Source organism: Anser brachyrhynchus (assembly GCF_964034855.1).
Source record: "Anser brachyrhynchus genome assembly, chromosome: 23".
NCBI lineage: Eukaryota > Metazoa > Chordata > Aves > Anseriformes > Anatidae > Anser > Anser brachyrhynchus.
This window is the reverse complement of record NC_137716.1, coordinates 5,754,795-5,782,455: the sequence shown is the minus strand read 5'-3', so window position 1 is coordinate 5,782,455 and position 27,661 is coordinate 5,754,795. Positions and strand designations below refer to the sequence as shown.

The window sequence follows — 27,661 nt, the reverse complement described above, 5'->3', positions numbered from 1 at the left end:
GTGTTTTCCTGACTTTTGAATATGGTTTTTTTTTTTTTTTTTTTTGGTGATCCTTATAATATTCTTGTAATGTGACCTTCTGAAAAAAACTTAGTGTTTATTCTACATATAGTTATTCTGCATATAAGCCTGTCTATTTTTTATCGTGGAAGCTCTGAAAGTCAATATATATTTGTTCAGTCTACTGCTGCCCTGTGGTGAGGTCAGTTGGTTATTTGGGAAGGAGATAGTCATGGCTACTTCTTGTGCACTGAAAACTGAATTTTAATGACATCCCATAAACAAAGGTATCTGTACAACTCTCAGCATGTGCCTGCAGAAGCTCTTGGGCTGTTTTTTTGGGTAGTCCCATTTCTCCCACCCCTTCCCTGCAGGCATGCAGGAGTCACTCTGGATCTCAGGGTTGCTCATGAGTAATGGTGGCACAGAGGAGAAAAAGATTTTTCATACCGCACCATGGAGGATGACACCGAAGACCATCTGTATGTACTTGGAGGGAGCACAGATGAAGGGATAATCGCAACAGTGGAGCGCATGGCTTTGGTGGACCCACAGTGGGAAAGCATGAGTCCTATGGTTCAGCCTGTGGAGAGAGGAGATGCAGTCAGTGTGGGGACCAGGATCTATGTGGTCTGTGGCCTGGATGAAAATGGACATGTCTATGGTGGAGTGCAAAGGCTGAACACAGAGACGGACAGCTGGGATGTCATCTCATTTTCCCCACTTCCAAGGTAAGAAATCTGGGACCTGATGAGGAGAGATGCTCGAGAGAGAAGGGCATTATTGTTCCCCTCTGCACCAATGAGACCACCTGGAACAGCGGCTAGTTTTGGGATTCCAGTACAAGAGAGATGCAAAGAACCTGGAAAGGAGTCAGTGGAGGGTTATAAGGTGGTAAATCCAGCGCAGAGGAGGATATACTGGAGAAATGTAGACTAAAGCCTGTCAGATTTATTTTTATTTATGTCAATTTCTACAAACATAAAGCAGCTCTGCTAGACGTTGAAGGAGTCAGAGAGATTCATGCTGTATTCCCCCATACCCGCAGGAGCTGCATGCAAAGCTACACACTGGGTTTTGACAGCAAGGATTGAGCCCACAGCCTCAGGTTAAAGCTAAATTATTTGAGCAAGAGAAACAATCCACAGACTGTGGAAAACAGCTTAAAGCCACCCATATCTGAAATATATAAAGCTTGAGCCAGAGCTTCCTGAAGCCAGTGGCATCCTTCGCTGCTTTGGCTGCCAGGAGATGACCGGTTCCCATCCCTGAGCTCTGGGGGATCCATGGAAAAGGGCTGATGCAGCCACAAGTGTGTAAGAGCCGAGCTCTCCGTTACATCCCAAGTAAGCAAACTGTCCCCGTCCTCCCTCCTTCGCCTGTGTCAGCACATGAGACAGGAGATGGATGTTCCCACAACACCCATTTCCAGTCTTTTTTCATGTCCGCAAGTAATTCCATTTCAATGGAAGACTGCTGGAGTTGTCCACTGTCCATCAGTCTGGTGGTGGGGATTTATTGGCAAGATACGGAGCTATTTCTGTCCTAGCAGCTTGCAGCAAAGCAATCAGGAGTGTTTTTTTTCTCAGTTAGGTCTAAGTGGGTACGTAGCTGGCATCTCTTGGTAGCCTGGGGTGCTTTTCTGGCCCTGTGGGACCCATCTGTAGCTGGTGCTGCTCTGGTTATTTTGTCCAGACCCAGCACTGCAAACATTTTGCATGCTGGAGCAGGAATAAAGACACTTTCCAGCAAACATAATCCTGCATTATCTGCAGCGCCTCTGACTTAAAGTCTCCCCCTCTTAGTCTCTACTTCCTCCTCCACATCTTGAGAATTATCCAGGGGAGGAGGTGGCTCCTGGCTCCTCTGCAGCTGCCTGGTGGCTGCCTGGGACCCTCCTGAGCAGTGGGAGCACACACAGGACTTCACTGGTCACTAGCTGGCACTCTTGTCACCTCTTCATCGAATCCTGTGGCTAATGCTTTCTTAATTTGCTCATCTGTAAAGTAGTTAACATCCATCCACTGAATTATGGTTTAAGGAGAGAAAGATGATTTAAACAGGCTGCAAAACCTATGTCTTGCTACATTAAAGGGGACTGGTCTTGCTTTCATTCAGAGCACTGGTATGTTAACCTGAGAGGCAAAATAAAAACAATAGCTGAGATCATATCCTTGAAACCAGTGTGGTAATTGTCCCTGAATTTGGGAGATCGACTTAAACTACCTGGAGTTGGTTATGTGTTTTCCTGACTTTTGAATATGGTTTTTTTTTTTTTTTTTTTGGTGATCCTTATAATATTCTTGTAATGTGACCTTCTGAAAAAAACTTAGTGTTTATTCTACATATAGTTATTCTGCATATAAGCCTGTCTATTTTTTATCGTGGAAGCTCTGAAAGTCAATATATATTTGTTCAGTCTACTGCTGCCCTGTGGTGAGGTCAGTTGGTTATTTGGGAAGGAGATAGTCATGGCTACTTCTTGTGCACTGAAAACTGAATTTTAATGACATCCCATAAACAAAGGTATCTGTACAACTCTCAGCATGTGCCTGCAGAAGCTCTTGGGCTGTTTTTTTGGGTAGTCCCATTTCTCCCACCCCTTCCCTGCAGGCATGCAGGAGTCACTCTGGATCTCAGGGTTGCTCATGAGTAATGGTGGCACAGAGGAGAAAAAGATTTTTCATACCGCACCATGGAGGATGACACCGAAGACCATCTGTATGTACTTGGAGGGAGCACAGATGAAGGGATAATCGCAACAGTGGAGCGCATGGCTTTGGTGGACCCACAGTGGGAAAGCATGAGTCCTATGGTTCAGCCTGTGGAGAGAGGAGATGCAGTCAGTGTGGGGACCAGGATCTATGTGGTCTGTGGCCTGGATGAAAATGGACATGTCTATGGTGGAGTGCAAAGGCTGAACACAGAGACGGACAGCTGGGATGTCATCTCATTTTCCCCACTTCCAAGGTAAGAAATCTGGGACCTGATGAGGAGAGATGCTCGAGAGAGAAGGGCATTATTGTTCCCCTCTGCACCAATGAGACCACCTGGAACAGCGGCTAGTTTTGGGATTCCAGTACAAGAGAGATGCAAAGAACCTGGAAAGGAGTCAGTGGAGGGTTATAAGGTGGTAAATCCAGCGCAGAGGAGGATATACTGGAGAAATGTAGACTAAAGCCTGTCAGATTTATTTTTATTTATGTCGATTTCTACAAACATAAAGCAGCTCTGCTAGACGTTGAAGGAGTCAGAGAGATTCATGCTGTATTCCCCCATACCCGCAGGAGCTGCGTGCAAAGCTACACACTGGGTTTTGACAGCAAGGATTGAGCCCACAGCCTCAGGTTAAAGCTAAATTATTTGAGCAAGAGAAACAATCCACAGACTGTGGAAAACAGCTTAAAGCCACCCATATCTGAAATATATAAAGCTTGAGCCAGAGCTTCCTGAAGCCAGTGGCATCCTTCGCTGCTTTGGCTGCCAGGAGATGACCGGTTCCCATCCCTGAGCTCTGGGGGATCCATGGAAAAGGGCTGATGCAGCCACAAGTGTGTAAGAGCCGAGCTCTCCGTTACATCCCAAGTAAGCAAACTGTCCCCGTCCTCCCTCCTTCGCCTGTGTCAGCACATGAGACAGGAGATGGATGTTCCCACAACACCCATTTCCAGTCTTTTTTCATGTCCGCAAGTAATTCCATTTCAATGGAAGACTGCTGGAGTTGTCCACTGTCCATCAGTCTGGTGGTGGGGATTTATTGGCAAGATACGGAGCTATTTCTGTCCTAGCAGCTTGCAGCAAAGCAATCAGGAGTGTTTTTTTTCTCAGTTAGGTCTAAGTGGGTACGTAGCTGGCATCTCTTGGTAGCCTGGGGTGCTTTTCTGGCCCTGTGGGACCCATCTGTAGCTGGTGCTGCTCTGGTTATTTTGTCCAGACCCAGCACTGCAAACATTTTGCATGCTGGAGCAGGAATAAAGACACTTTCCAGCAAACATAATCCTGCATTATCTGCAGCGCCTCTGACTTAAAGTCTCCCCCTCTTAGTCTCTACTTCCTCCTCCACATCTTGAGAATTATCCAGGGGAGGAGGTGGCTCCTGGCTCCTCTGCAGCTGCCTGGTGGCTGCCTGGGACCCTCCTGAGCAGTGGGAGCACACACAGGACTTCACTGGTCACTAGCTGGCACTCTTGTCACCTCTTCATCGAATCCTGTGGCTAATGCTTTCTTAATTTGCTCATCTGTAAAGTAGTTAACATCCATCCACTGAATTATGGTTTAATTGTGCAAGCTTCCCCAATAATGCTGTTCGCTGACATGAGGCTTAGTATAAAATGTTTATTTCTTGCTTGCTGGTAATTGTGGTAATGATGCTTCGTAGTCGTAGGACAGCGGCTGTGCTTTTGAGCAGGAGTAGGAGCACTTCACATCTTTGCAACCTGAGTGAACACAAGCAGGTAGCGTTCCTGCTGTCACTGGAGATGGGGAGACTGGGGCAGGGGATAGCTAAGGCTAATGCTGTGTACTGTGGATACTGATTGTTTGGGAAGAGGTCTCGAGTCCCTAGACCTCTCGAGCCTCTGAGCAACCCCAAGTTCAGAAGAAAGAAAGCTGGAGCTGGGCTCTAGCAGGGAGCGTAGCAATAGGACAAGGAGTAATGGCTTTGAACAGATGGAGAGGAGATTTAGGCTAGATGTGATGTGAGGAAGAAATCCTTCACTCAGAGCACAAAGCGCACATGGGTGTTAGGGCTGAAGATACACCTAGCTTCTGTTCTTTTCCATAAAGAATAGGAAGAAATTACATAAAAACCATTGTTAAAAATAAACCCAGGGCACAGGATGGGAGGTGGAGGGCAGCCCTTGTGGCCCAAGGGAGCCAGCCCCAGAAAAGGGGCCCTCAGCCCTCCCAACCCTCCTCCTTCTTTCATGTGAGGGCATCTCCCGGGCTGCTCCCAACACAGCCGCCTTTGGGCACGTATGGGCCACTCCATCACAGAGGCTTGCTGAGGTCACAGTGGCCACCGCTGCCCCACCTTTGCTGCGGGCCCTATAAAACAGCCCCCCTGCAGCTGGCCCACCACTCGCTCAGCGACTAGCTCTTCTGGCAGCCAGTGTAAGCGGCAGGAAGACGACTAGAAGCAGAAAGGCGAGAAGCGGCCCTCCTTGGTGTGCAAGGATAGCGATGCCATCCAAAGAAGCACCAAGAAGGAATGCAGCTCACAAGATGTGTCGTGGGTTCAGGGATGGCGCCAGCAGCACAAGAGACATCAGTGCTCAAGAGACCTCTGGTGCCCAGCCCTCAGGCACACATAAGCGGTACCGCAGTGACGCGGGGAACAGGCCACCCCCTCAAACACCCAGCAACAGGGGGCCTGGGCCTTCCCATAGGCGTAACGGTGGCATGGGGCAAAGTCAGGAACATCAGACAGAGAGCCGTGGGAGGCAGAGGCATGCCCATGGTACAGAACGGAGCGTGGGACCCAGGCATGGCAATAAAACAGACGGCAGCCTCAAACCCATGCGTGAAAATCAAACCAACAGTAGCATGGGTCCTGGGGGCGGAACTGGACGACCTCGTGGTTCAGCACCCTGGCCGGAAAACATTCCCAATGGAAGGCATCCCATCTGGGCAGTCCCAGGCAACGACTGGCTCATCCTTCTGCCAAGCACTGTGGAGCCCATGGAGACGAATCCACCAGAAGATGTGGAAGAACAAATGGAAGTGGATCCACCTCCACCAGAACAGACGTGGGACTACCGCAGCATGTTGTTGCTCTCTTCCATCCGAGAGCACTAACAGCGGCGCAGGAGTGCCCGCCCTGCTCCCTACTCGTTGCTCAGGCTCCGTCCCAAGCATTAGCTTGGAGCCACCAAATACTGCAGACATCCCGCAGGCTTACCTGCAAGATGTCCTGGCAATAAACAACTCTTGCCAATTCTCAGGGGTTGTGTGAGTGCTTCTTTCCCATCCCCCAGCCCTTGTGCGAGAGGTGGCATCCCTTCTGCGCAGAGCCTTGAAGAAGAGCACAAGAGGACCCAGCTTCCTTTGGGCTGCTGCTCCGGGGTGACAGGAGGAGTCCCCGAGGGCCACCATGCACCTTTAACATTTGTGAAAATAGACTGAGGGGTGAAAATAGTAGTGTGTGAGCGATTATAGGTGGCTAATTTCTTATATTAGGAGTGAGTTTCTGTATCTGAGTAATTGGTAATGACCGACGTGGAGAAGGCTGAGGTACTCAACTTCTTTGCCTCCATCTGCACTGGTAGATGGGCTTCCCAAGTCTTTCATTTCCCTGAACCCATAGATGGAGGCTGGGGGATCAAAGTCCCACCCACTGTAAGTGAATAGCAGGTTCAACACCACCTGATGAATCTAAACAGGTGCAAGTCTATGGGACCTGATGACATGAATCTCAGGGTCCTGAGGGAACTGGCTGATGGAGTCGCCAAGCCTCTCTCCATCTGAGTTGAAAAGTCCTGGTATTCGGGCAATGTCCCTGGTGAGTGGAAAAATGGAAACGTCATGTCCCTACTCTTCAACAATTAAAACAAAGAATTGAACAAAGAGTGCTACTCTTCAACAACTTAAACAATTAGGAGACATTTCTTCTCAGAAAGAGTGGTCAGGCATTGGAACGGGTTGCCCAGGGAAGTGGTCAAGTCACCGTCCCTGGGGGTGTTCAAGGAAAGGTTGGACATGGTGCGTAGGGACATGGTTTAGTGGGTGACATTGGTGGTAGGGGGATGTTTTGACCAGATTGTCTTGGAGGTCTTTTCCAACTTTAATTTTTCTGTGATTCCCTCTCAGGTATGACCTCTGCATCACATCACTGAATGGTGCTCTATACACCATAGGAGGGGGAGCTTTTCGATTTGATGTGGAAACAGATGAATGGACTCATGTGGATGAGGAATGCTTGACCAAGAAGTTCTTCATGGGATGCAGCACTGTTAATGGACAAATTTATCTCCTTGGACAGAGAAAGGGGAACAGTGCCCTCCCCATTGTAGTCCTCTTTGATCCCTATGTTGATATGTGCCAGGTCATAGAGAACAAACTGCCTTGCCCCCTTCCTATTCGTGGCTGTGTCTCTGTGCGAAGGTTTGATACATGGGCATGAGTGATACCAGATCCAACATAATCATAAAGGAAAAGTCACGTGCTTTACAGATGATGGGAACTGCACTGTATCAAATTTGATTTGTGAAATTTTTAAAATTTTAAAAATAGATCTGTTTAATTCCTAGCTTTTCTGGTTTCTACTTGGCAAATATCTTGAAGCAAAAGCCAGCGAAACCTTTGCAACTACATGTGGTTTGCAGGTCGTTACTGGAAATAGTGGTCAGTGTTGCTAAGAGTACACAAATGCCTCAGTGTTGATGTTACAACATCAGATACAAAAAAAACATCAGATACAAAAAAAACAACCAACCAACGAAAAAAAAAATCACCTGTAAGAGTAAAGTAATAAACGTGTGTCAAGGGAATCTTCAGCAGACTGTATGGGCTCTTACTGCTGCAGGACGGATTTAAAAGAAAAACAACATTGCTGAGGTCAAGCCTTATCAGGTATCAGTGTCGTTTTAGCCTGAAATAAGCTTCCCAAGTTATGTTAGTATGGTGAAAATTACCTTTAGTCCAGCATAGAGAACACCACGGGAGGTTGGCCACTGGCTAACTGGGGCACTTAAAGTCCTGCTTCAGCCTCCTTATTCCGTTTTGCTCTACAGACCAAAAATAAAAGCACCATCTCTATCCTAAAGCACCGAAAGGAGCGTGCAAGGAGCATGACCTGCATATACCCTTAATTAAGGATTGCTTATGAAGAAGAGGGTTTGATGGGCAGGACTAAGGATTTAGGACTGCTGTAGGAAACAGCAGGACAGGGGCATGTTGGCTTCAGTTCCTTCTGCCTTTCTCTCACACATCTTTCCTGAGTTATTTATATTTTTCTTTGATGGGTCAGATCTGGGAGGTGGGCCATGGTTCTTAACGATAAAGTGTTCTAGGGACACCATCCTTCATTCCCCACCTCTTTGCAGTTCTCTAAAATTGTTTAATTTTTCTTAATGTTTGCGCAAAACATATCAGACCCCTTGGAAGCATATTCAAAGCCTGTGTAGAAAACGGCTTTAAAGACAGCATTTGTAGGTTTCTATATATTGTTTGTAGACAAATGTATATGATGATTTATTGGCCCTCTGTAGTTTTTGAGCCTTTGAATTATCAGTGATATCAGATCTCCAGCAGGTTTCAAAGATCTGCTGATTGACACAAGAGCTGATATTACTGATATTCCAAAAAATGATGATAAAAAAAATCTGCATCATGCAAAATCAAGGTAAAATGGGCTTGTTTAGGTGTAATAATTCATTTCTACATAAACTTTAAATCCAATGTTATACTGTAAATTCTGAACATGACGTCAGATACAATGTATTACAAAGTGAATAGTCATCCAAAACAGAGAAAACCCTTAAAATATCCCATTAATATGTTAGCATTGTAACATTGATTTTCAGATTTTAAAAATGAAACCTCAACAACATTAATACATCCCTATGGAAAGCTTCCATTTAGACTAGTAGAAAAGTGTGCCTTCAGAAGAATTTCAGTTGCTTTCAATTTTAGGACCATTTTCTCTAAGTACACATTCAGTTAGCAAAACCTTTTAGATGCATGAGCTATTTTGTATAATTCATACAGCAAACACAGCTTGTCTCACTTGGCCAGGCTTTATATGTGGAAACGGTCTATCCTTGCCCCAAAACCTGACAATTTTAGCCTATACAACTGGAAGCTTATTTGGCAGCTGAAGCAAGTGTTTCTTACATGCAACTTTTTTCATAAGGTGGCTAGCACTGACTGCCAGTATATTCTGAAATTGTGGTTCAGATAAATGTTCAGCAGTTGTAATTTATTACTTTACGAACCTTTTGGAAAGTTTTGAGATAACCACAGCTAAGTGTTATAACTTCAGCAGATTGTTTAACCCCTCTTAGCCTGTTTTTAGTGAGACTGTGGCTGATTGACCATTTTTTTCTGGATAGAGTAGTAGTAAAATGATGTTCCCAACAAGAGAGGTGAAGAAAACATCTCCTAAAGTTATTTGTTGCCTGGAAACTCTATGATGAAATTTTCTTTTGTCTAGATGTTGGATGATGCCTCAGCTATAATGCTGCAAAGGGTTCTGTGAGCCTGTCTGGCCTCTCCCTTGTGGTCCTGTTCAGCCTTCCTGCTTTTAGGAGTCTGTCTGGCTCTTGGCATTTTGCAACGAGACCCACGTTACTCTTTGCTCTTTGCCAGATCTTCTGCTTCACTCTTGTCGCTTTCCTCAGTGTCACTTCTTGCATCTTTTCTTTTCTGTAGGAGAGAAAGATGATTTAAACAGGCTGCAAAACCTATGTCTTGCTACATTAAAGGGGACTGGTCTTGCTTTCATTCAGAGCACTGGTATGTTAACCTGAGAGGCAAAATAAAAACAATAGCTGAGATCATATCCTTGAAACCAGTGTGGTAATTGTCCCTGAATTTGGGAGATCGACTTAAACTACCTGGAGTTGGTTATGTGTTTTCCTGACTTTTGAATATGGTTTTTTTTTTTTTTTTTTTTGGTGATCCTTATAATATTCTTGTAATGTGACCTTCTGAAAAAAACTTAGTGTTTATTCTACATATAGTTATTCTGCATATAAGCCTGTCTATTTTTTATCGTGGAAGCTCTGAAAGTCAATATATATTTGTTCAGTCTACTGCTGCCCTGTGGTGAGGGCAGTTGGTTATTTGGGAAGGAGATAGTCATGGCTACTTCTTGTGCACTGAAAACTGAATTTTAATGACATCCCATAAACAAAGGTATCTGTACAACTCTCAGCATGTGCCTGCAGAAGCTCTTGGGCTGTTTTTTTGGGTAGTCCCATTTCTCCCACCCCTTCCCTGCAGGCATGCAGGAGTCACTCTGGATCTCAGGGTTGCTCATGAGTAATGGTGGCACAGAGGAGAAAAAGATTTTTCATACCGCACCATGGAGGATGACACCGAAGACCATCTGTATGTACTTGGAGGGAGCACAGATGAAGGGATAATCGCAACAGTGGAGCGCATGGCTTTGGTGGACCCACAGTGGGAAAGCATGAGTCCTATGGTTCAGCCTGTGGAGAGAGGAGATGCAGTCAGTGTGGGGACCAGGATCTATGTGGTCTGTGGCCTGGATGAAAATGGACATGTCTATGGTGGAGTGCAAAGGCTGAACACAGAGACGGACAGCTGGGATGTCATCTCATTTTCCCCACTTCCAAGGTAAGAAATCTGGGACCTGATGAGGAGAGATGCTCGAGAGAGAAGGGCATTATTGTTCCCCTCTGCACCAATGAGACCACCTGGAACAGCGGCTAGTTTTGGGATTCCAGTACAAGAGAGATGCAAAGAACCTGGAAAGGAGTCAGTGGAGGGTTATAAGGTGGTAAATCCAGCGCAGAGGAGGATATACTGGAGAAATGTAGACTAAAGCCTGTCAGATTTATTTTTATTTATGTCGATTTCTACAAACATAAAGCAGCTCTGCTAGACGTTGAAGGAGTCAGAGAGATTCATGCTGTATTCCCCCATACCCGCAGGAGCTGCATGCAAAGCTACACACTGGGTTTTGACAGCAAGGATTGAGCCCACAGCCTCAGGTTAAAGCTAAATTATTTGAGCAAGAGAAACAATCCACAGACTGTGGAAAACAGCTTAAAGCCACCCATATCTGAAATATATAAAGCTTGAGCCAGAGCTTCCTGAAGCCAGTGGCATCCTTCGCTGCTTTGGCTGCCAGGAGATGACCGGTTCCCATCCCTGAGCTCTGGGGGATCCATGGAAAAGGGCTGATGCAGCCACAAGTGTGTAAGAGCCGAGCTCTCCGTTACATCCCAAGTAAGCAAACTGTCCCCGTCCTCCCTCCTTCGCCTGTGTCAGCACATGAGACAGGAGATGGATGTTCCCACAACACCCATTTCCAGTCTTTTTTCATGTCCGCAAGTAATTCCATTTCAATGGAAGACTGCTGGAGTTGTCCACTGTCCATCAGTCTGGTGGTGGGGATTTATTGGCAAGATACGGAGCTATTTCTGTCCTAGCAGCTTGCAGCAAAGCAATCAGGAGTGTTTTTTTTCTCAGTTAGGTCTAAGTGGGTACGTAGCTGGCATCTCTTGGTAGCCTGGGGTGCTTTTCTGGCCCTGTGGGACCCATCTGTAGCTGGTGCTGCTCTGGTTATTTTGTCCAGACCCAGCACTGCAAACATTTTGCATGCTGGAGCAGGAATAAAGACACTTTCCAGCAAACATAATCCTGCATTATCTGCAGCGCCTCTGACTTAAAGTCTCCCCCTCTTAGTCTCTACTTCCTCCTCCACATCTTGAGAATTATCCAGGGGAGGAGGTGGCTCCTGGCTCCTCTGCAGCTGCCTGGTGGCTGCCTGGGACCCTCCTGAGCAGTGGGAGCACACACAGGACTTCACTGGTCACTAGCTGGCACTCTTGTCACCTCTTCATCGAATCCTGTGGCTAATGCTTTCTTAATTTGCTCATCTGTAAAGTAGTTAACATCCATCCACTGAATTATGGTTTAATTGTGCAAGCTTCCCCAATAATGCTGTTCGCTGACATGAGGCTTAGTATAAAATGTTTATTTCTTGCTTGCTGGTAATTGTGGTAATGATGCTTCGTAGTCGTAGGACAGCGGCTGTGCTTTTGAGCAGGAGTAGGAGCACTTCACATCTTTGCAACCTGAGTGAACACAAGCAGGTAGCGTTCCTGCTGTCACTGGAGATGGGGAGACTGGGGCAGGGGATAGCTAAGGCTAATGCTGTGTACTGTGGATACTGATTGTTTGGGAAGAGGTCTCGAGTCCCTAGACCTCTCGAGCCTCTGAGCAACCCCAAGTTCAGAAGAAAGAAAGCTGGAGCTGGGCTCTAGCAGGGAGCGTAGCAATAGGACAAGGAGTAATGGCTTTGAACAGATGGAGAGGAGATTTAGGCTAGATGTGATGTGAGGAAGAAATCCTTCACTCAGAGCACAAAGCGCACATGGGTGTTAGGGCTGAAGATACACCTTGCTTCTGTTCTTTTCCATAAAGAATAGGAAGAAATTACATAAAAACCATTGTTAAAAATAAACCCAGGGCACAGGATGGGAGGTGGAGGGCAGCCCTTGTGGCCCAAGGGAGCCAGCCCCAGAAAAGGGGCCCTCAGCCCTCCCAACCCTCCTCCTTCTTTCATGTGAGGGCATCTCCCGGGCTGCTCCCAACACAGCCGCCTTTGGGCACGTATGGGCCACTCCATCACAGAGGCTTGCTGAGGTCACAGTGGCCACCGCTGCCCCACCTTTGCTGCGGGCCCTATAAAACAGCCCCCCTGCAGCTGGCCCACCACTCGCTCAGCGACTAGCTCTTCTGGCAGCCAGTGTAAGCGGCAGGAAGACGACTAGAAGCAGAAAGGCGAGAAGCGGCCCTCCTTGGTGTGCAAGGATAGCGATGCCATCCAAAGAAGCACCAAGAAGGAATGCAGCTCACAAGATGTGTCGTGGGTTCAGGGATGGCGCCAGCAGCACAAGAGACATCAGTGCTCAAGAGACCTCTGGTGCCCAGCCCTCAGGCACACATAAGCGGTACCACAGGTACCGCAGTGACGCGGGGAACAGGCCACCCCCTCAAACACCCAGCAACAGGGGGCCTGGGCCTTCCCATAGGCGTAACGGTGGCATGGGGCAAAGTCAGGAACATCAGACAGAGAGCCGTGGGAGGCAGAGGCATGCCCATGGTACAGAACGGAGCGTGGGACCCAGGCATGGCAATAAAACAGACGGCAGCCTCAAACCCATGCGTGAAAATCAAACCAACAGTAGCATGGGTCCTGGGGGCGGAACTGGACGACCTCGTGGTTCAGCACCCTGGCCGGAAAACATTCCCAATGGAAGGCATCCCATCTGGGCAGTCCCAGGCAACGACTGGCTCATCCTTCTGCCAAGCACTGTGGAGCCCATGGAGACGAATCCACCAGAAGATGTGGAAGAACAAATGGAAGTGGATCCACCTCCACCAGAACAGACGTGGGACTACCGCAGCATGTTGTTGCTCTCTTCCATCCGAGAGCACTAACAGCGGCGCAGGAGTGCCCGCCCTGCTCCCTACTCGTTGCTCAGGCTCCGTCCCAAGCATTAGCTTGGAGCCACCAAATACTGCAGACATCCCGCAGGCTTACCTGCAAGATGTCCTGGCAATAAACAACTCTTGCCAATTCTCAGGGGTTGTGTGAGTGCTTCTTTCCCATCCCCCAGCCCTTGTGCGAGAGGTGGCATCCCTTCTGCGCAGAGCCTTGAAGAAGAGCACAAGAGGACCCAGCTTCCTTTGGGCTGCTGCTCCGGGGTGACAGGAGGAGTCCCCGAGGGCCACCATGCACCTTTAACATTTGTGAAAATAGACTGAGGGGTGAAAATAGTAGTGTGTGAGCGATTATAGGTGGCTAATTTCTTATATTAGGAGTGAGTTTCTGTATCTGAGTAATTGGTAATGACCGACGTGGAGAAGGCTGAGGTACTCAACTTCTTTGCCTCCATCTGCACTGGTAGATGGGCTTCCCAAGTCTTTCATTTCCCTGAACCCATAGATGGAGGCTGGGGGATCAAAGTCCCACCCACTGTAAGTGAATAGCAGGTTCAACACCACCTGATGAATCTAAACAGGTGCAAGTCTATGGGACCTGATGACATGAATCTCAGGGTCCTGAGGGAACTGGCTGATGGAGTCGCCAAGCCTCTCTCCATCTGAGTTGAAAAGTCCTGGTATTCGGGCAATGTCCCTGGTGAGTGGAAAAATGGAAACGTCATGTCCCTACTCTTCAACAATTAAAACAAAGAATTGAACAAAGAGTGCTACTCTTCAACAACTTAAACAATTAGGAGACATTTCTTCTCAGAAAGAGTGGTCAGGCATTGGAACGGGTTGCCCAGGGAAGTGGTCAAGTCACCGTCCCTGGGGGTGTTCAAGGAAAGGTTGGACATGGTGCGTAGGGACATGGTTTAGTGGGTGACATTGGTGGTAGGGGGATGTTTTGACCAGATTGTCTTGGAGGTCTTTTCCAACTTTAATTTTTCTGTGATTCCCTCTCAGGTATGACCTCTGCATCACATCACTGAATGGTGCTCTATACACCATAGGAGGGGGAGCTTTTCGATTTGATGTGGAAACAGATGAATGGACTCATGTGGATGAGGAATGCTTGACCAAGAAGTTCTTCATGGGATGCAGCACTGTTAATGGACAAATTTATCTCCTTGGACAGAGAAAGGGGAACAGTGCCCTCCCCATTGTAGTCCTCTTTGATCCCTATGTTGATATGTGCCAGGTCATAGAGAACAAACTGCCTTGCCCCCTTCCTATTCGTGGCTGTGTCTCTGTGCGAAGGTTTGATACATGGGCATGAGTGATACCAGATCCAACATAATCATAAAGGAAAAGTCACGTGCTTTACAGATGATGGGAACTGCACTGTATCAAATTTGATTTGTGAAATTTTTAAAATTTTAAAAATAGATCTGTTTAATTCCTAGCTTTTCTGGTTTCTACTTGGCAAATATCTTGAAGCAAAAGCCAGCGAAACCTTTGCAACTACATGTGGTTTGCAGGTCGTTACTGGAAATAGTGGTCAGTGTTGCTAAGAGTACACAAATGCCTCAGTGTTGATGTTACAACATCAGATACAAAAAAAACATCAGATACAAAAAAAACAACCAACCAACGAAAAAAAAAATCACCTGTAAGAGTAAAGTAATAAACGTGTGTCAAGGGAATCTTCAGCAGACTGTATGGGCTCTTACTGCTGCAGGACGGATTTAAAAGAAAAACAACATTGCTGAGGTCAAGCCTTATCAGGTATCAGTGTCGTTTTAGCCTGAAATAAGCTTCCCAAGTTATGTTAGTATGGTGAAAATTACCTTTAGTCCAGCATAGAGAACACCACGGGAGGTTGGCCACTGGCTAACTGGGGCACTTAAAGTCCTGCTTCAGCCTCCTTATTCCGTTTTGCTCTACAGACCAAAAATAAAAGCACCATCTCTATCCTAAAGCACCGAAAGGAGCGTGCAAGGAGCATGACCTGCATATACCCTTAATTAAGGATTGCTTATGAAGAAGAGGGTTTGATGGGCAGGACTAAGGATTTAGGACTGCTGTAGGAAACAGCAGGACAGGGGCATGTTGGCTTCAGTTCCTTCTGCCTTTCTCTCACACATCTTTCCTGAGTTATTTATATTTTTCTTTGATGGGTCAGATCTGGGAGGTGGGCCATGGTTCTTAACGATAAAGTGTTCTAGGGACACCATCCTTCATTCCCCACCTCTTTGCAGTTCTCTAAAATTGTTTAATTTTTCTTAATGTTTGCGCAAAACATATCAGACCCCTTGGAAGCATATTCAAAGCCTGTGTAGAAAACGGCTTTAAAGACAGCATTTGTAGGTTTCTATATATTGTTTGTAGACAAATGTATATGATGATTTATTGGCCCTCTGTAGTTTTTGAGCCTTTGAATTATCAGTGATATCAGATCTCCAGCAGGTTTCAAAGATCTGCTGATTGACACAAGAGCTGATATTACTGATATTCCAAAAAATGATGATAAAAAAAATCTGCATCATGCAAAATCAAGGTAAAATGGGCTTGTTTAGGTGTAATAATTCATTTCTACATAAACTTTAAATCCAATGTTATACTGTAAATTCTGAACATGACGTCAGATACAATGTATTACAAAGTGAATAGTCATCCAAAACAGAGAAAACCCTTAAAATATCCCATTAATATGTTAGCATTGTAACATTGATTTTCAGATTTTAAAAATGAAACCTCAACAACATTAATACATCCCTATGGAAAGCTTCCATTTAGACTAGTAGAAAAGTGTGCCTTCAGAAGAATTTCAGTTGCTTTCAATTTTAGGACCATTTTCTCTAAGTACACATTCAGTTAGCAAAACCTTTTAGATGCATGAGCTATTTTGTATAATTCATACAGCAAACACAGCTTGTCTCACTTGGCCAGGCTTTATATGTGGAAACGGTCTATCCTTGCCCCAAAACCTGACAATTTTAGCCTATACAACTGGAAGCTTATTTGGCAGCTGAAGCAAGTGTTTCTTACATGCAACTTTTTTCATAAGGTGGCTAGCACTGACTGCCAGTATATTCTGAAATTGTGGTTCAGATAAATGTTCAGCAGTTGTAATTTATTACTTTACGAACCTTTTGGAAAGTTTTGAGATAACCACAGCTAAGTGTTATAACTTCAGCAGATTGTTTAACCCCTCTTAGCCTGTTTTTAGTGAGACTGTGGCTGATTGACCATTTTTTTCTGGATAGAGTAGTAGTAAAATGATGTTCCCAACAAGAGAGGTGAAGAAAACATCTCCTAAAGTTATTTGTTGCCTGGAAACTCTATGATGAAATTTTCTTTTGTCTAGATGTTGGATGATGCCTCAGCTATAATGCTGCAAAGGGTTCTGTGAGCCTGTCTGGCCTCTCCCTTGTGGTCCTGTTCAGCCTTCCTGCTTTTAGGAGTCTGTCTGGCTCTTGGCATTTTGCAACGAGACCCACGTTACTCTTTGCTCTTTGCCAGATCTTCTGCTTCACTCTTGTCGCTTTCCTCAGTGTCACTTCTTGCATCTTTTCTTTTCTGTAGGAGAGAAAGATGATTTAAACAGGCTGCAAAACCTATGTCTTGCTACATTAAAGGGGACTGGTCTTGCTTTCATTCAGAGCACTGGTATGTTAACCTGAGAGGCAAAATAAAAACAATAGCTGAGATCATATCCTTGAAACCAGTGTGGTAATTGTCCCTGAATTTGGGAGATCGACTTAAACTACCTGGAGTTGGTTATGTGTTTTCCTGACTTTTGAATATGGTTTTTTTTTTTTTTTTTTTTGGTGATCCTTATAATATTCTTGTAATGTGACCTTCTGAAAAAAACTTAGTGTTTATTCTACATATAGTTATTCTGCATATAAGCCTGTCTATTTTTTATCGTGGAAGCTCTGAAAGTCAATATATATTTGTTCAGTCTACTGCTGCCCTGTGGTGAGGGCAGTTGGTTATTTGGGAAGGAGATAGTCATGGCTACTTCTTGTGCACTGAAAACTGAATTTTAATGACATCCCATAAACAAAGGTATCTGTACAACTCTCAGCATGTGCCTGCAGAAGCTCTTGGGCTGTTTTTTTGGGTAGTCCCATTTCTCCCACCCCTTCCCTGCAGGCATGCAGGAGTCACTCTGGATCTCAGGGTTGCTCATGAGTAATGGTGGCACAGAGGAGAAAAAGATTTTTCATACCGCACCATGGAGGATGACACCGAAGACCATCTGGAGGATTAGATAGGACCAAAAAATGTGCAACAACTGCAGGATCATCAGGAAAGCATTTATCAGACAGCTTAGGAGGAACATCTGAAATTTTGTCACAAAGTAATAGTATGTGCTGTGGGAAAGAGAGAGAGGGAGAGACAAATTAGAGTTTGCATGTCTTCACAATTACAAGGGTCAAGAGACTTTCCGGGCAAATACTTGGCTCATGGGTTCCCTGGGCAGAACCAGTCTGTGCTAGGCCTGTGCAATCATGCTTCACTTCAATGACTTCTTGCTCTGTCCCAGAAATGGACTTCACCCATCTTTCACAAAACATATCCCAGGTCCCAGAAGACCTGGAGAAGACCTATTGAAATTGCCAACCATACAATAGTTTTTGCAAACAGGTCTGTTTGCAAAGCATATCTGCAGTTCTTCCCAGAAGCAGCAGGAAGCCACCATCTGGCAGCGATCCTCCCTGGGCCAGAGGCAGAACTTGGCTTCCCAAGACCTCCACAGAGCATTCAGGGTTCATATTTTTGTACCCCAAGGCATTGCTTTTACACATACGGGTTGACCATGCAGACACGAACCACCCTGCAAGGCCCTCTGTTCACATGAAGCTCTCTCTGCGAGAAGTCATGCTCCTCACCTGCAGAATCTCCAGCCCACTTCCACGGGTCCCTCTTCATGGGCAGCACTGGGAGGTCAAAGCAGTGCCTCCATCATGGGGTGAGGCCAAGGGCAACTTACTGTCATTGTAATACTGGCTTTAAAAGCTTTTCTGTGAATGTAGTAGTCAGAGAGACTGGGAGGAAAATATTTGGAATTCTGTGTCCAGTTCTGGGCTCTCTGGCACAAAAAAGGACAGGTATCTCCTGGAAAGAGTCCGGCTGAGGGCCACAAAGATGATATGGGGCCTGGAGCATCTTCCCTGTGAGGAAAGGCTGGGAGACCTGGGCCTGTTCAGCCTTGAGAAAAGACTGAGAGGGGATCTTATCAATGTTTATAAATACCTGGTTTTGAAATGGAAATCAGACAGAACAGAACAGAATTTGGTGCGGGAGAGAAATAACAAACACTGGCATGTGCACTCCTCTGCAAGTATCTACGACATGAAATCTAAGATGTTATAAGCTGGGAAACATTTGGTGGATATAACATCTGTGTCTGCTCTGCCTTTATGCTCCTCCCTAAACATCTGCTTCTTGCTGCTGTTGGAAACAGGGTCTGACCTTGACGGACCCTTGGTCTGACCCAGAACATCCATCTGCTTTGTTCTTCCATTACAATACAGCACGTTACTGGGACTTGTTTGACTTTTTGTAGACAACTGAAATCAGTGTTATTCGAGCTTCTTTCTCAGGAAAGTTGCCTCAAACTTTTATTGCTTTTCCCTTTGAGGGAGCTGTTTCACTGCCGGAGAGTCGGGGACTTGTTATGCAAAGTCAGCTTCACAGGCATCCAGACTTAAAGGGAAGCAGGACCAACGTTCAAAACTCAGCATAGTCAGTGCTGGTACGGGGCCAGGGCAGGAACAGAGGACAGCAATGCAGACTTGTCCTTATGCATATGTAGCATGTCCCACTCCTTCTAGGCATAATAAGAAAAGTGTTTGGTTTTTGAAGAAAACCGAAACCTTAGACTATATATAATGCATGTATTGTGGAATGAATTTTTGGGAAGGTAAGTGAGATCAGCTTTTCTAGGCAATTTGGAAGTGGTAAAGAAGGGGGAACAATTTCAGCATAGTTAAAGTGTGGGAGTGTGGTCAGATGTGTATAGGCAAACACCATTCTCCAAGACTGGTGTCTGTGACTTCTGGAGATACTGCTGCTCTTACACTCCCAGCATGTCCAGTGTCCGACCTCCTGAATCCTTAGGTTGAACTCATCACTTTCCTACTTTATTTCAAATAGATACAGGGTCACCTTAAATTCCTACTATTTTTTTTTCCTATGTTAGTTTTATCTTAATAATGCTTTAAGCAGGACTTTGTTAGTCTGTAAAGAAATTCTTGGGAAATTCTAACCAGCATAATTTGTACCTTCCTTCTCTTGAATGAACCAGTGTTTGCAACAGAAGGAGACCACTTCCTACTTGCTGGAAGAGTCACACCAGGTCTTGAGCAGGATTAGAGGAGATGAACAATTACCCTCAGACTGTGGTGGGAGTGACCTTACAAGGATGGAGAAAGGTAGTCATAAAAAATTCCCAGTGCTATGATAGCTCATGAATTGTCAGCTGCTGTAGCTGCATGTAAACATCTTATCCCAGCAAGAGAGAGAGCTCCAGATGAGAGACAGTTCCTGCCTAGGAGACAGTGAGAACCTGGAAATGGAGAGGCAGAGACTGTGACTCCAGAGTCATTTATAGGTAAAAACCCTGGCTTTTTCTGGGGTTCCTCAGTTCTATCTGGATTCATCTTTGAGTTTACCTGTAGCGTCCTGTTCCCTGCCCTTCCTCCCCTCACCATGGAAGGTCATTTCTCCTGAAGTACAAATAGTCCATGACACCCATGGTTAGAGAACATTAAAACGTAACTCACATTAACGGGAAAATGACAAGCCGGGAACTGATGAACACCACAGCAAAAACAACAAAGACTGCTTCACAGACCCACTTCCATTTCATGTAATGGAGCATCTTGGCCAGCTGTAGAGAGACATATTGCCATTTATACCATGGGGCTGAGTTCTTCTTCTATTACCACTCTCCTGAGAAGCTTCAGGGATTTCCCATGTCCTGCAAGGGTTACTGGACTTGTTGGAGATTGTCCGAGCCCTGTGTACTCATTTACTTTTCCCCAAGAGCAGTAAATCTGATACTTCCTAAATGCACTGGCACTAGGGTATACATGCGGCCTACCTGTGTAGGTGACTGCATCTGCAAAGGTCAGCACAGCTACTCACAGACAAGAGAATAGATGAGCATTTCTATGTGAGGGTAACTCACCTCTAAAATATAATCAGAGGCATCATGGACCAGCATGACTATCATCCCAAACCGTATAAGGTTGGCACAGTAGGAGACAAAGATCAGGGTGATGGTGGCGATGTGGTGGATGATCTGTTCCTTGAAGTCCTGGCACAAGAAGAGAGGTTGTGTCAGTCATTGACCTTGACCTGGCAGCACCTGTTCAAAGATGCTGCTGCATCTAGGACGTGGCAAACAGTAGTGCTCCCCACTGTGCTACAGTTCTCTGGTGTTATGTATAAAGCCAAGACAAATGAAAAACTTTACACCCAGAAATGCAGATAAATACCAGTGAGGTACACATAGGTGCAAGTGTGCTAGAAGACAGGTTTTCTGTTTTTTCCAAGAATCAAGCTTTCCTTACAAAGTTCCTCTCCTAACATCCTCCTGTATTTTCCTCCTAGACTCCTCCCTTGTGTTGTGAACTATTCCTCCTGGGTTATCTGCTAGGTTAGAGGTTGGACTAGATGATCTTAGAGGTCTTTTCCAACCTAAACGATTCTGTGATTCTAGGATTCTATGACTGAAGAAGTTTTTGTGACAACAGTAGACTACCCTTGTCCTGGGGCAGGACCTACCCATTAGTCATATTGGAGGCAGCGCTTCAACCTGCCAGTGCTGCCCATGAAGAGGGACCCATGGAGGTGGGCCGGAGACTCTGCAGATGGGGAATTTGCCTTCTCATATGCATTATCTAAATAGAGAACCTTGCAGGGTGGTTCATGCCTGCATAGTCAAGCCTATATGTGCGAAGACAATGCCTTAGGGTACAAAAATATGAACCCTGAGTGCTCTGTGAATGTCTTGGGAAGCCAAGCTCTGGCTCTGGCCCAGGACGATCGCTGCCAGATGGTGGCTTCCTGCTGCTTCTGGGAAGCATTGCAGGTTTCCAATAACTGACCTATTTGCAAACACTATTGTATGGTTGACAATTTTAACAGGTCTTCTCCAGGTCTTCTGGGACCCGGGATATGCTTTGTGAGAGCTGGGTAAAGTCCATTTCTGGGGCACAGCAGTAAGTCACTGAAGTGAGACATGATCGCCAAACTGAACAATCATCAATCAGATGAAGCCGAGGTTGAGCCACAGCTCTGCACAGTCGATACTACAGAACAAGGCACACAGATGAGGGCAAAGGTGGGTGTTGGGTCCATGGGGCCTAGAAGGTGAGCACTGTGCAAGCATCTACAGGACCCTCATCACAAGAGCCCCTGGTCTGTCCTTCAGGACAGAGTCCTCTGGTTCACGCCGCACTTCGGAGCAAGGCAGGGAAGGGCCACACTACCATGTCCACCTGACTGTTTCTTGGTGTCCCTTGGCCAGGCACAGGGACTGTCATCCAGCAGCACTCCTCTGGCCTTGCAGGCCCCCACTAGAGCAGGGCCCAGCATGAGATGCAAAGGTGGGATACAGGAGCTGCAGGGAGTGTACGTGGCCTGGGGCCTTGCCTGCCTTGGCCTATTCATAGGCCTGGCAGAGCTCCGTGAGTCCCTGGGGTGCTGACAGTGGGAGGGGGGAGCCTCATGGTGGAGGCTGACCAAGCCAGCGGGTTGCTGCTGTGCCGCTGTCACTCACCTTCCTCTTCACATCAAAAGGCAGGGTGGCAACCAGTGAGCAGTAGAAAGAGAGCTCCAACAGGTAGAACCAGCCCAGTGCAGGCAGGAGAGGCTGCAAAACAAGCGAAAGGCAGTGTGACACCCTTGCTTAGCCATGGGGAGCGGGAGAGGGCAAATCTCTTCCCAGGCAAAACGCATTCATGAAAACTGCAACTGGGTCAGCAGGGCTTGGTCACGTCTAAATTTTCCTGTCCTTTGTAACTGAACCATTTGCTGGTGTGCTGGCAGTCTGCTCCAAAGCGACGACAAGCCCCAGACTCTCAGAGGGACTGAGAGGAGCTGAGATCTCCCCTCTACGGCGGCTTGGACTCCTCTCGTCTCCTTTCATTTCCCTTCCTGTTTAAGAGTTCAAGGGATGTCCTGACTGCCAGGTCGCTTTCAGGGCCACACACCTGGAGCAGCTTCCAGCCAGGCTTGTATTACAGAGAAACTCTTTGAGAAGAGGGGACTGTTCAGGGCAGAGAGAATCTCCTGCTGCTCCTTCATATGGACCACCTATGAGGAGCTGCTCAAGGAGGCAGTCAGGCTGTTCACATGGTGCATGGTGGGAGGATGAGAGACAGTGGGCATACTTGGAACCAGGAGGTGAATATTAGGAGAACGTTTTTCATCATGAGAGTCAAACAGTGGAATAGGTTGCCCAGAGAGGTTCTGCAGTTTCCATTCCTGAAGGTTTTCAAGGACTGGAAAAGACCTGTGTAACCTCATCTGGGCTCACAGCTGACTGCTGTGAGCAGGAGGTTGGACAAGAAACCTCCTGAGCCCCCTTCCAATCTGAATTACACCACATACGTGCAGCTCACCTGCTGTGGAAAGCTCAGCCAGCACACGGTGTGGTCCCAAAACCAAGGCTTCTGTGCAAAGAGAAGGCAGCAGTTAAGATCCCATAGCCATAACAACATATAAAGGCAACATGAAAGAGTACTTTATTAAGTAAACACACGATGTCAGTGTGCCTGTGGTAGAGCCAATCTGGCTTTGAACTTTGTGAAAGTGGTTGGCAAAATGCATTTGTTGTTAGTGAATGTACAGGATGTTCCACTGAGGGTATCGGTACACAGGGGGTCGGATGAAGAAAACCATGGTCACATCACTGACACCTAGCCAGGTCCGTGCCTGGATAAGGGGGCTGTTCTGCTGGATTTAGATTGGGTATGTTTCCATACCACATCCCTGAAATTTGTCCTTATTTGGCTCTGAAACTATGGTCCAATCCCTAGTCATGGCCACAAATCGTCAGTGGGTTCCTTGAAATGGCCGAGGACCATACGACTTATTTTCCATGAATGAGGAACTCTCGAAAGGTGTCACATCACAGTGTCTCCCAGATGACATACTTACATCATACAGAAGAGCCAGCCCAGAGAAGAATGATGTGAAATAGAATGTAAATCTCCAGCTAAAATAGAAAAAAAAGAAAAACAAACAAACAAAAACACAGGGAATTAAAACTTCCTCCAGAATTGTGATAGCTTACCAGGCTGTGCCCAGGCCACTGCATCCAGCACCCAGCTGTGTGGAAGTGACTAAACTGACACATTTAGGCACAATGACTGCAGGCCAGAAACAGCTGGAGAAGGATGAAGTGCAGACAAACAAATGTGGTATCACGTCTTCCTAGATGCTCTCACAGCAGCTGCAGAGGCCATGGGAGAGCCTACTCTTGTTTGGACAAAGATTTGCAGTACCTCAGCTCTGTTTGCACATGCACGAACATGCTGTTAAGGCAATGGGGTGTCTACAGCCCACCCAGGCTCTGCTGTGGTCCATGCTGTGCCCAAATTCCTGTCAGAAGGAATTTGGCCATTTTAAAACGTCCTCTGCCAGCATTATGGCATGCAGTCCTTGTTGGAGGTTACCATGATCAAAATCCTCAGCTGGCTCACCTACCTTGCCTCACAGAACTTCTTCATCAGTCTGGGACGGTCCTGGGCCCGCCGGTGCCGGAACCAGGCCTCCACTTTTTTGACTGGCAGGTCATTTTGCTTGGCCAGCGAGATCAGGTCCCCCTAGAAAACAGGTCAGGAAAGCAGGACTTGACCTTCTGATGCCTTCTGTCCCCATGTGGGTGGAAGAGGGCACCTCTGCCCTGTTAGCAGTAACTGTGCTGCCTGTGAGGCTGGTGTGCTTGGGCTGGAGTATCTGTAGGGAAAGAAGATATTGATTAGCTGGGCTCTTGGGACACAAGCGACACTCACCTCCTTTGGGGTCCTGCCCACCAGATTGTAGAAGTCTTCCAGTGTGGCATTGGGCTGAGCTTTGGGCCTCGGCCTGTTGCTCACACCCAGCCTCCTGCCCAGGGGTAGAGCTATGGTTCTAGAAGAGGAAAAGAAAGTTCAGACAGGAGAGGACGTGGGCACCCTCACTGGGAGCCAGGGCCAGACAACAGCAAGATTGTGCCAGCTCCGTATCCTGTGCATGGACCCCAGGGGTCCAGCACTGCTCTGGCTGCACACACTCTGCCAGAGAAGTCCAAAGCCCCACTGGGTGCAAACCTACCCAACCCCAGGGGTCCAGCACCGCTTCAGGGGCACATACAAAGCCTAGTGCCTCTATCGGGTCAATGCTCTTCTTTGAGAGAGACACAATGGCACCAAGGCAATGGTGAGGAATGCTGGATGTGCAGTGGAGACAACACTAACAAATATAATCAGTATTGATGCCAGTTTTGTTTAACATTTTTACCAATGATCTTGATGAGGGGGTTGAGTGCACGCTCAGTAAGTTTGCAGATGAAACCAACTTGGGTGGGAGTGTTGATCCTGAGGGTAGGAAAGCTCTGCAGAGGCATCTGGATAGTCTAGACTGATTGGCCACATCCAACTGTATGGCATCCAACAAGGCTAAATGTTGGATGTTGCAGTTGGGCCTTAAGAACCCCACACAGTCATATAGGCTGAGGGAAGAGTGGCTGGAAAGGTGCTTGGCAGACAAGGATGCTGGTTGACAGCCGACTGAACACAAGACAGCAGTGTGCCCAGGTGGCCAAGGGCATCATGGCCTGCATCAGAAATAGTGTGGCCAGCAGGACTAGGCAAGTGATTGTCCCCCTGTACTTGGCACTGGTGAGCCCACACCTTGAGTGCTGTGTTCGGTTTTGGGTCCCACACAGCAAGATATTGAGAATGCATTCAGAGAAGAGCAATGAAGCTGACTAGAAAACAAGACATATGAGGAGCAGCTGAGGGAATTGGGGTTATTTAGTCTGGAGCAGAGGAGGCTGAGGGGAGACCTCATGGCTTTCTACAACTCCCCGAAGGGAGGTTGCTGTGAGGTGTGTGCCAGTCTCTTCTCAGGTGACAAGTGACAGGACATGAGGAAATGGTCTAAAGTCTCACCAGGGGAGGTTGAGATTGAATATCAGGAAGAATTTCTTCACAGAAAGTGTGGTTAGGCATTGGAACTGGCTGCCCATGGAGGTGGTGGAGTTGCCATTGCTGGACATATTTAAGAGATATGGGGATGTGGTGCTTAGGGGCAAGGTTTAGTGGTGGACTTGGCAGTTAGATGGATGGTTGGACTTGATGATCTTCAGGATCTTTTCCAACCTAAATAATTCTATGATACTATGATTCTATGATACTATGATTCTATAATACAATAATTAATAATAGTAAGCAATAATTAATTATAATAATTATTGACTTGACACCAAGACGGGGGAGGGAGGGGGTTGCTATGCTCTCATTGTCTTTACTTCTAGCTCTTAAGACACTCGCCATATGGAGTCAACCTGGAAGTGAGACCCTATTGGGGATCCCAGTGCTGGCCATTGGCCAGACTTCAAGCTTCTTGAGACCCACAAATACATGGGATTTGCTAAGCCATTGCAGGCCTGCAGGTAGCAGAGAGATGTTTTGATAACCCCCAGGACAGAGCTTTCCTTGCGGTCTGACTGCTTTGTGTTTCTCTGGCTCTTCCTACAGCCCGTTTTGCCAGAGCTTCTCACAAAGCTGAACACAGCAGCCAAAAGCCAGCTCTCCAGAGAGGTGGGACAGTGCTTCCCCAGCTCCCCCAGCTTCTCCGGGCCACAGAAGAAGGCCCATGCTCCAGCTGAGGGCAGGTTTGCTGAGCACAGCCTTCCTGCTTCACACACACCATAGTCCTGTTCTGCCTGGCTGGCAGCATCTTGGCAGGGCTGCCCGTGTCAGCACCTGCCGTGCTTTAACTGATAACCCCTTGATTTCCTCTGAGTGAGGGCTGGACCTCCCCACATGTCAGTCTCACCTGGAAAAGGGGCCCAAAGCCCTTGCTGGATCCATCTCCTGTGTTCAGCCATGTGGACTTAGATTGTTCCCACACATAGGTTCCGGGGAGATGTCTGTCAGTTTGCAGGGTCCCCTTTGGGAGTACCATTTCCCTCAGCTGGGTGGGTGTGAATGCCCACAACTAGGGCATTGTAGTACATGAACTGGGGACCCCTGGTGCCAGGAGGAGCGAGGAGGGCAGAGCTGGGTGAGGGGAAGGAGTGGTGTGAACAGGGTGGTCCTACAAGAAGCTGCAGGAGCCACGGGTGTCCTTCCTCTGTGATAAGAGTGGGGACTCACACAGCATCTTTGGGAGTATCCTCTAAAACCAGGCTGAAGCCTGGCTCATCTGGGGTCTCCCAACCCTGATGTACCCAGCAAATTCTTTATCCTGTGCTGCATGCTCCCAGCTGGTCTCTCAAGAGCCCAAATCTGTCTCTCCAGGGGGACTTCCCACACACAGCTGAGGTGCAGCTGAGTGACTTGTCTTTTCGCACCCGATAGTACAGGTTATGGTACGGGTATGGGGATGAGAGATGGCAGGGCAAATTGCTGACATACAAATGCCATAAATCACAAAAAGCAGAAAGATTCAGTATTCCTGAGGAGAATTCCCTGTCCACTTTGTAATGGTTAGGAGGTGGGTAAGGATAAGTCCAGAGCAACCCTTCAAGACACCGATGACAACCAGCACAGAAGAGGCTGGATTTGCTGCACTCACCTTTCAAAGATGTATCGGACAATGATCAGGATCAGGGCACCAGGGATGCAGAGCAAGAGGTCCTGAGGCTTTGGGTAGCGAATGTCAGCAGACTCCTTCATGTCTTCCCAGGTAGCTCCAGGTGGCAGCCAGTACTTGTGGTGCCAGAACTCCTCTAACAGTCCCATCCTGGTCTAGATTGTGGGAGCACAGCAGAGGCTTGGGGACTCAGCGAGCAGATACAGCTGAGATGTAAAACTCACTCCTAAGCCAGGACTCCAGCGCTCCAGGACACCCAGCCCCACAGCTCGTCACTCATACTCCACACCTTTCACTCCAATCCATTTGTATGACTTTAAACTAGTTGAAATAACATCACTTGTTCTGACCTGCCCATGAGCTTAGAGGTGGAGTAAGATGTCCTAGTACAAGAAAGTAATTCAGTAGGTGTCAGTGACGTGGCTATCTTCAATTACACTTCATTGCATAGACAGCTGAAGTCCCTTCCTAGTGACAATAACAGCAGGGGCATCTATCTCACCCCCTCTTCGTACCAACCTTTTCCCTCCCAGGCTGCAAAGCCCTCACCTATTAATCAGCTCTCCATTTATGGGGCTTCTCTGACAATTCATAACTGCAAAAAATCTGTTGGTCTCTCACGGTAACCTGAGGTGGATTTCCTTAAATCACTGGTGAGGGATCGTTCCAAATTCCTTTGCAAAGCCAAGCACTATCAGCAGGTTTTCTCCTGTGC

At 47.0% G+C, this 27,661-nt stretch overlaps 1 protein-coding gene across 5 annotated transcripts; it reads right to left on the bottom strand.

Annotated features, from left to right (window-relative positions):
- Window positions 1–16,240: 16,240 nt before the first annotated feature.
- On the bottom strand, window positions 16,241–27,313 carry LOC308182203 (ceramide synthase 4-like). Of its 5 annotated transcripts, none has more exons than XM_080566430.1 (10): window positions 26,929–27,282; window positions 24,159–24,276; window positions 23,851–23,969; window positions 23,302–23,359; window positions 22,764–22,814; window positions 21,920–22,012; window positions 20,324–20,452; window positions 19,917–20,023; window positions 17,357–17,501; window positions 16,241–16,701 (listed from the first exon to the last, which is right to left on the bottom strand). In XM_080566430.1, exons 1-10 carry the CDS (start codon window positions 27,093–27,095, stop codon window positions 16,624–16,626), a joined length of 1,065 nt encoding a protein of 354 aa, XP_080422556.1. In that variant the 5' UTR covers window positions 27,096–27,282; the 3' UTR covers window positions 16,241–16,623. The 5 variants fall into 5 exon arrangements, 4 of the variants coding, with proteins under 4 accessions (XP_080422556.1, XP_080422559.1, XP_080422557.1 ...); XR_013941715.1 differs by lacking the exon at window positions 16,241–16,701 and adding an exon at window positions 19,547–19,699 and having other exon boundaries at window positions 26,929–27,313; XM_080566431.1 differs by lacking the exon at window positions 16,241–16,701 and adding an exon at window positions 19,416–19,546 and having other exon boundaries at window positions 26,929–27,310.
- Between the last annotated feature and the right edge of the window lie 348 nt (window positions 27,314–27,661).

Excerpts from the sequence above, each read along its gene's own strand:
- LOC308182203 (XM_080566430.1), bottom strand. The coding sequence starts at position 27,095 with ATGGGACTGTTAGAGGAGTTCTGGCACCACAAGTACTGGCTGCCACCT. Across the intron at positions 23,360-23,850 it reads AAGAAGTTCTGTGAGGCAAG|CTGGAGATTTACATTCTATT; the intron begins GTAGGTGAGCCA and ends TTTCTATTTTAG. Across the intron at positions 16,702-17,356 it reads GTGTCATCCTCCATGGTGCG|AAAAGAAAAGATGCAAGAAG; the intron begins GTATGAAAAATC and ends TCTCTCCTACAG.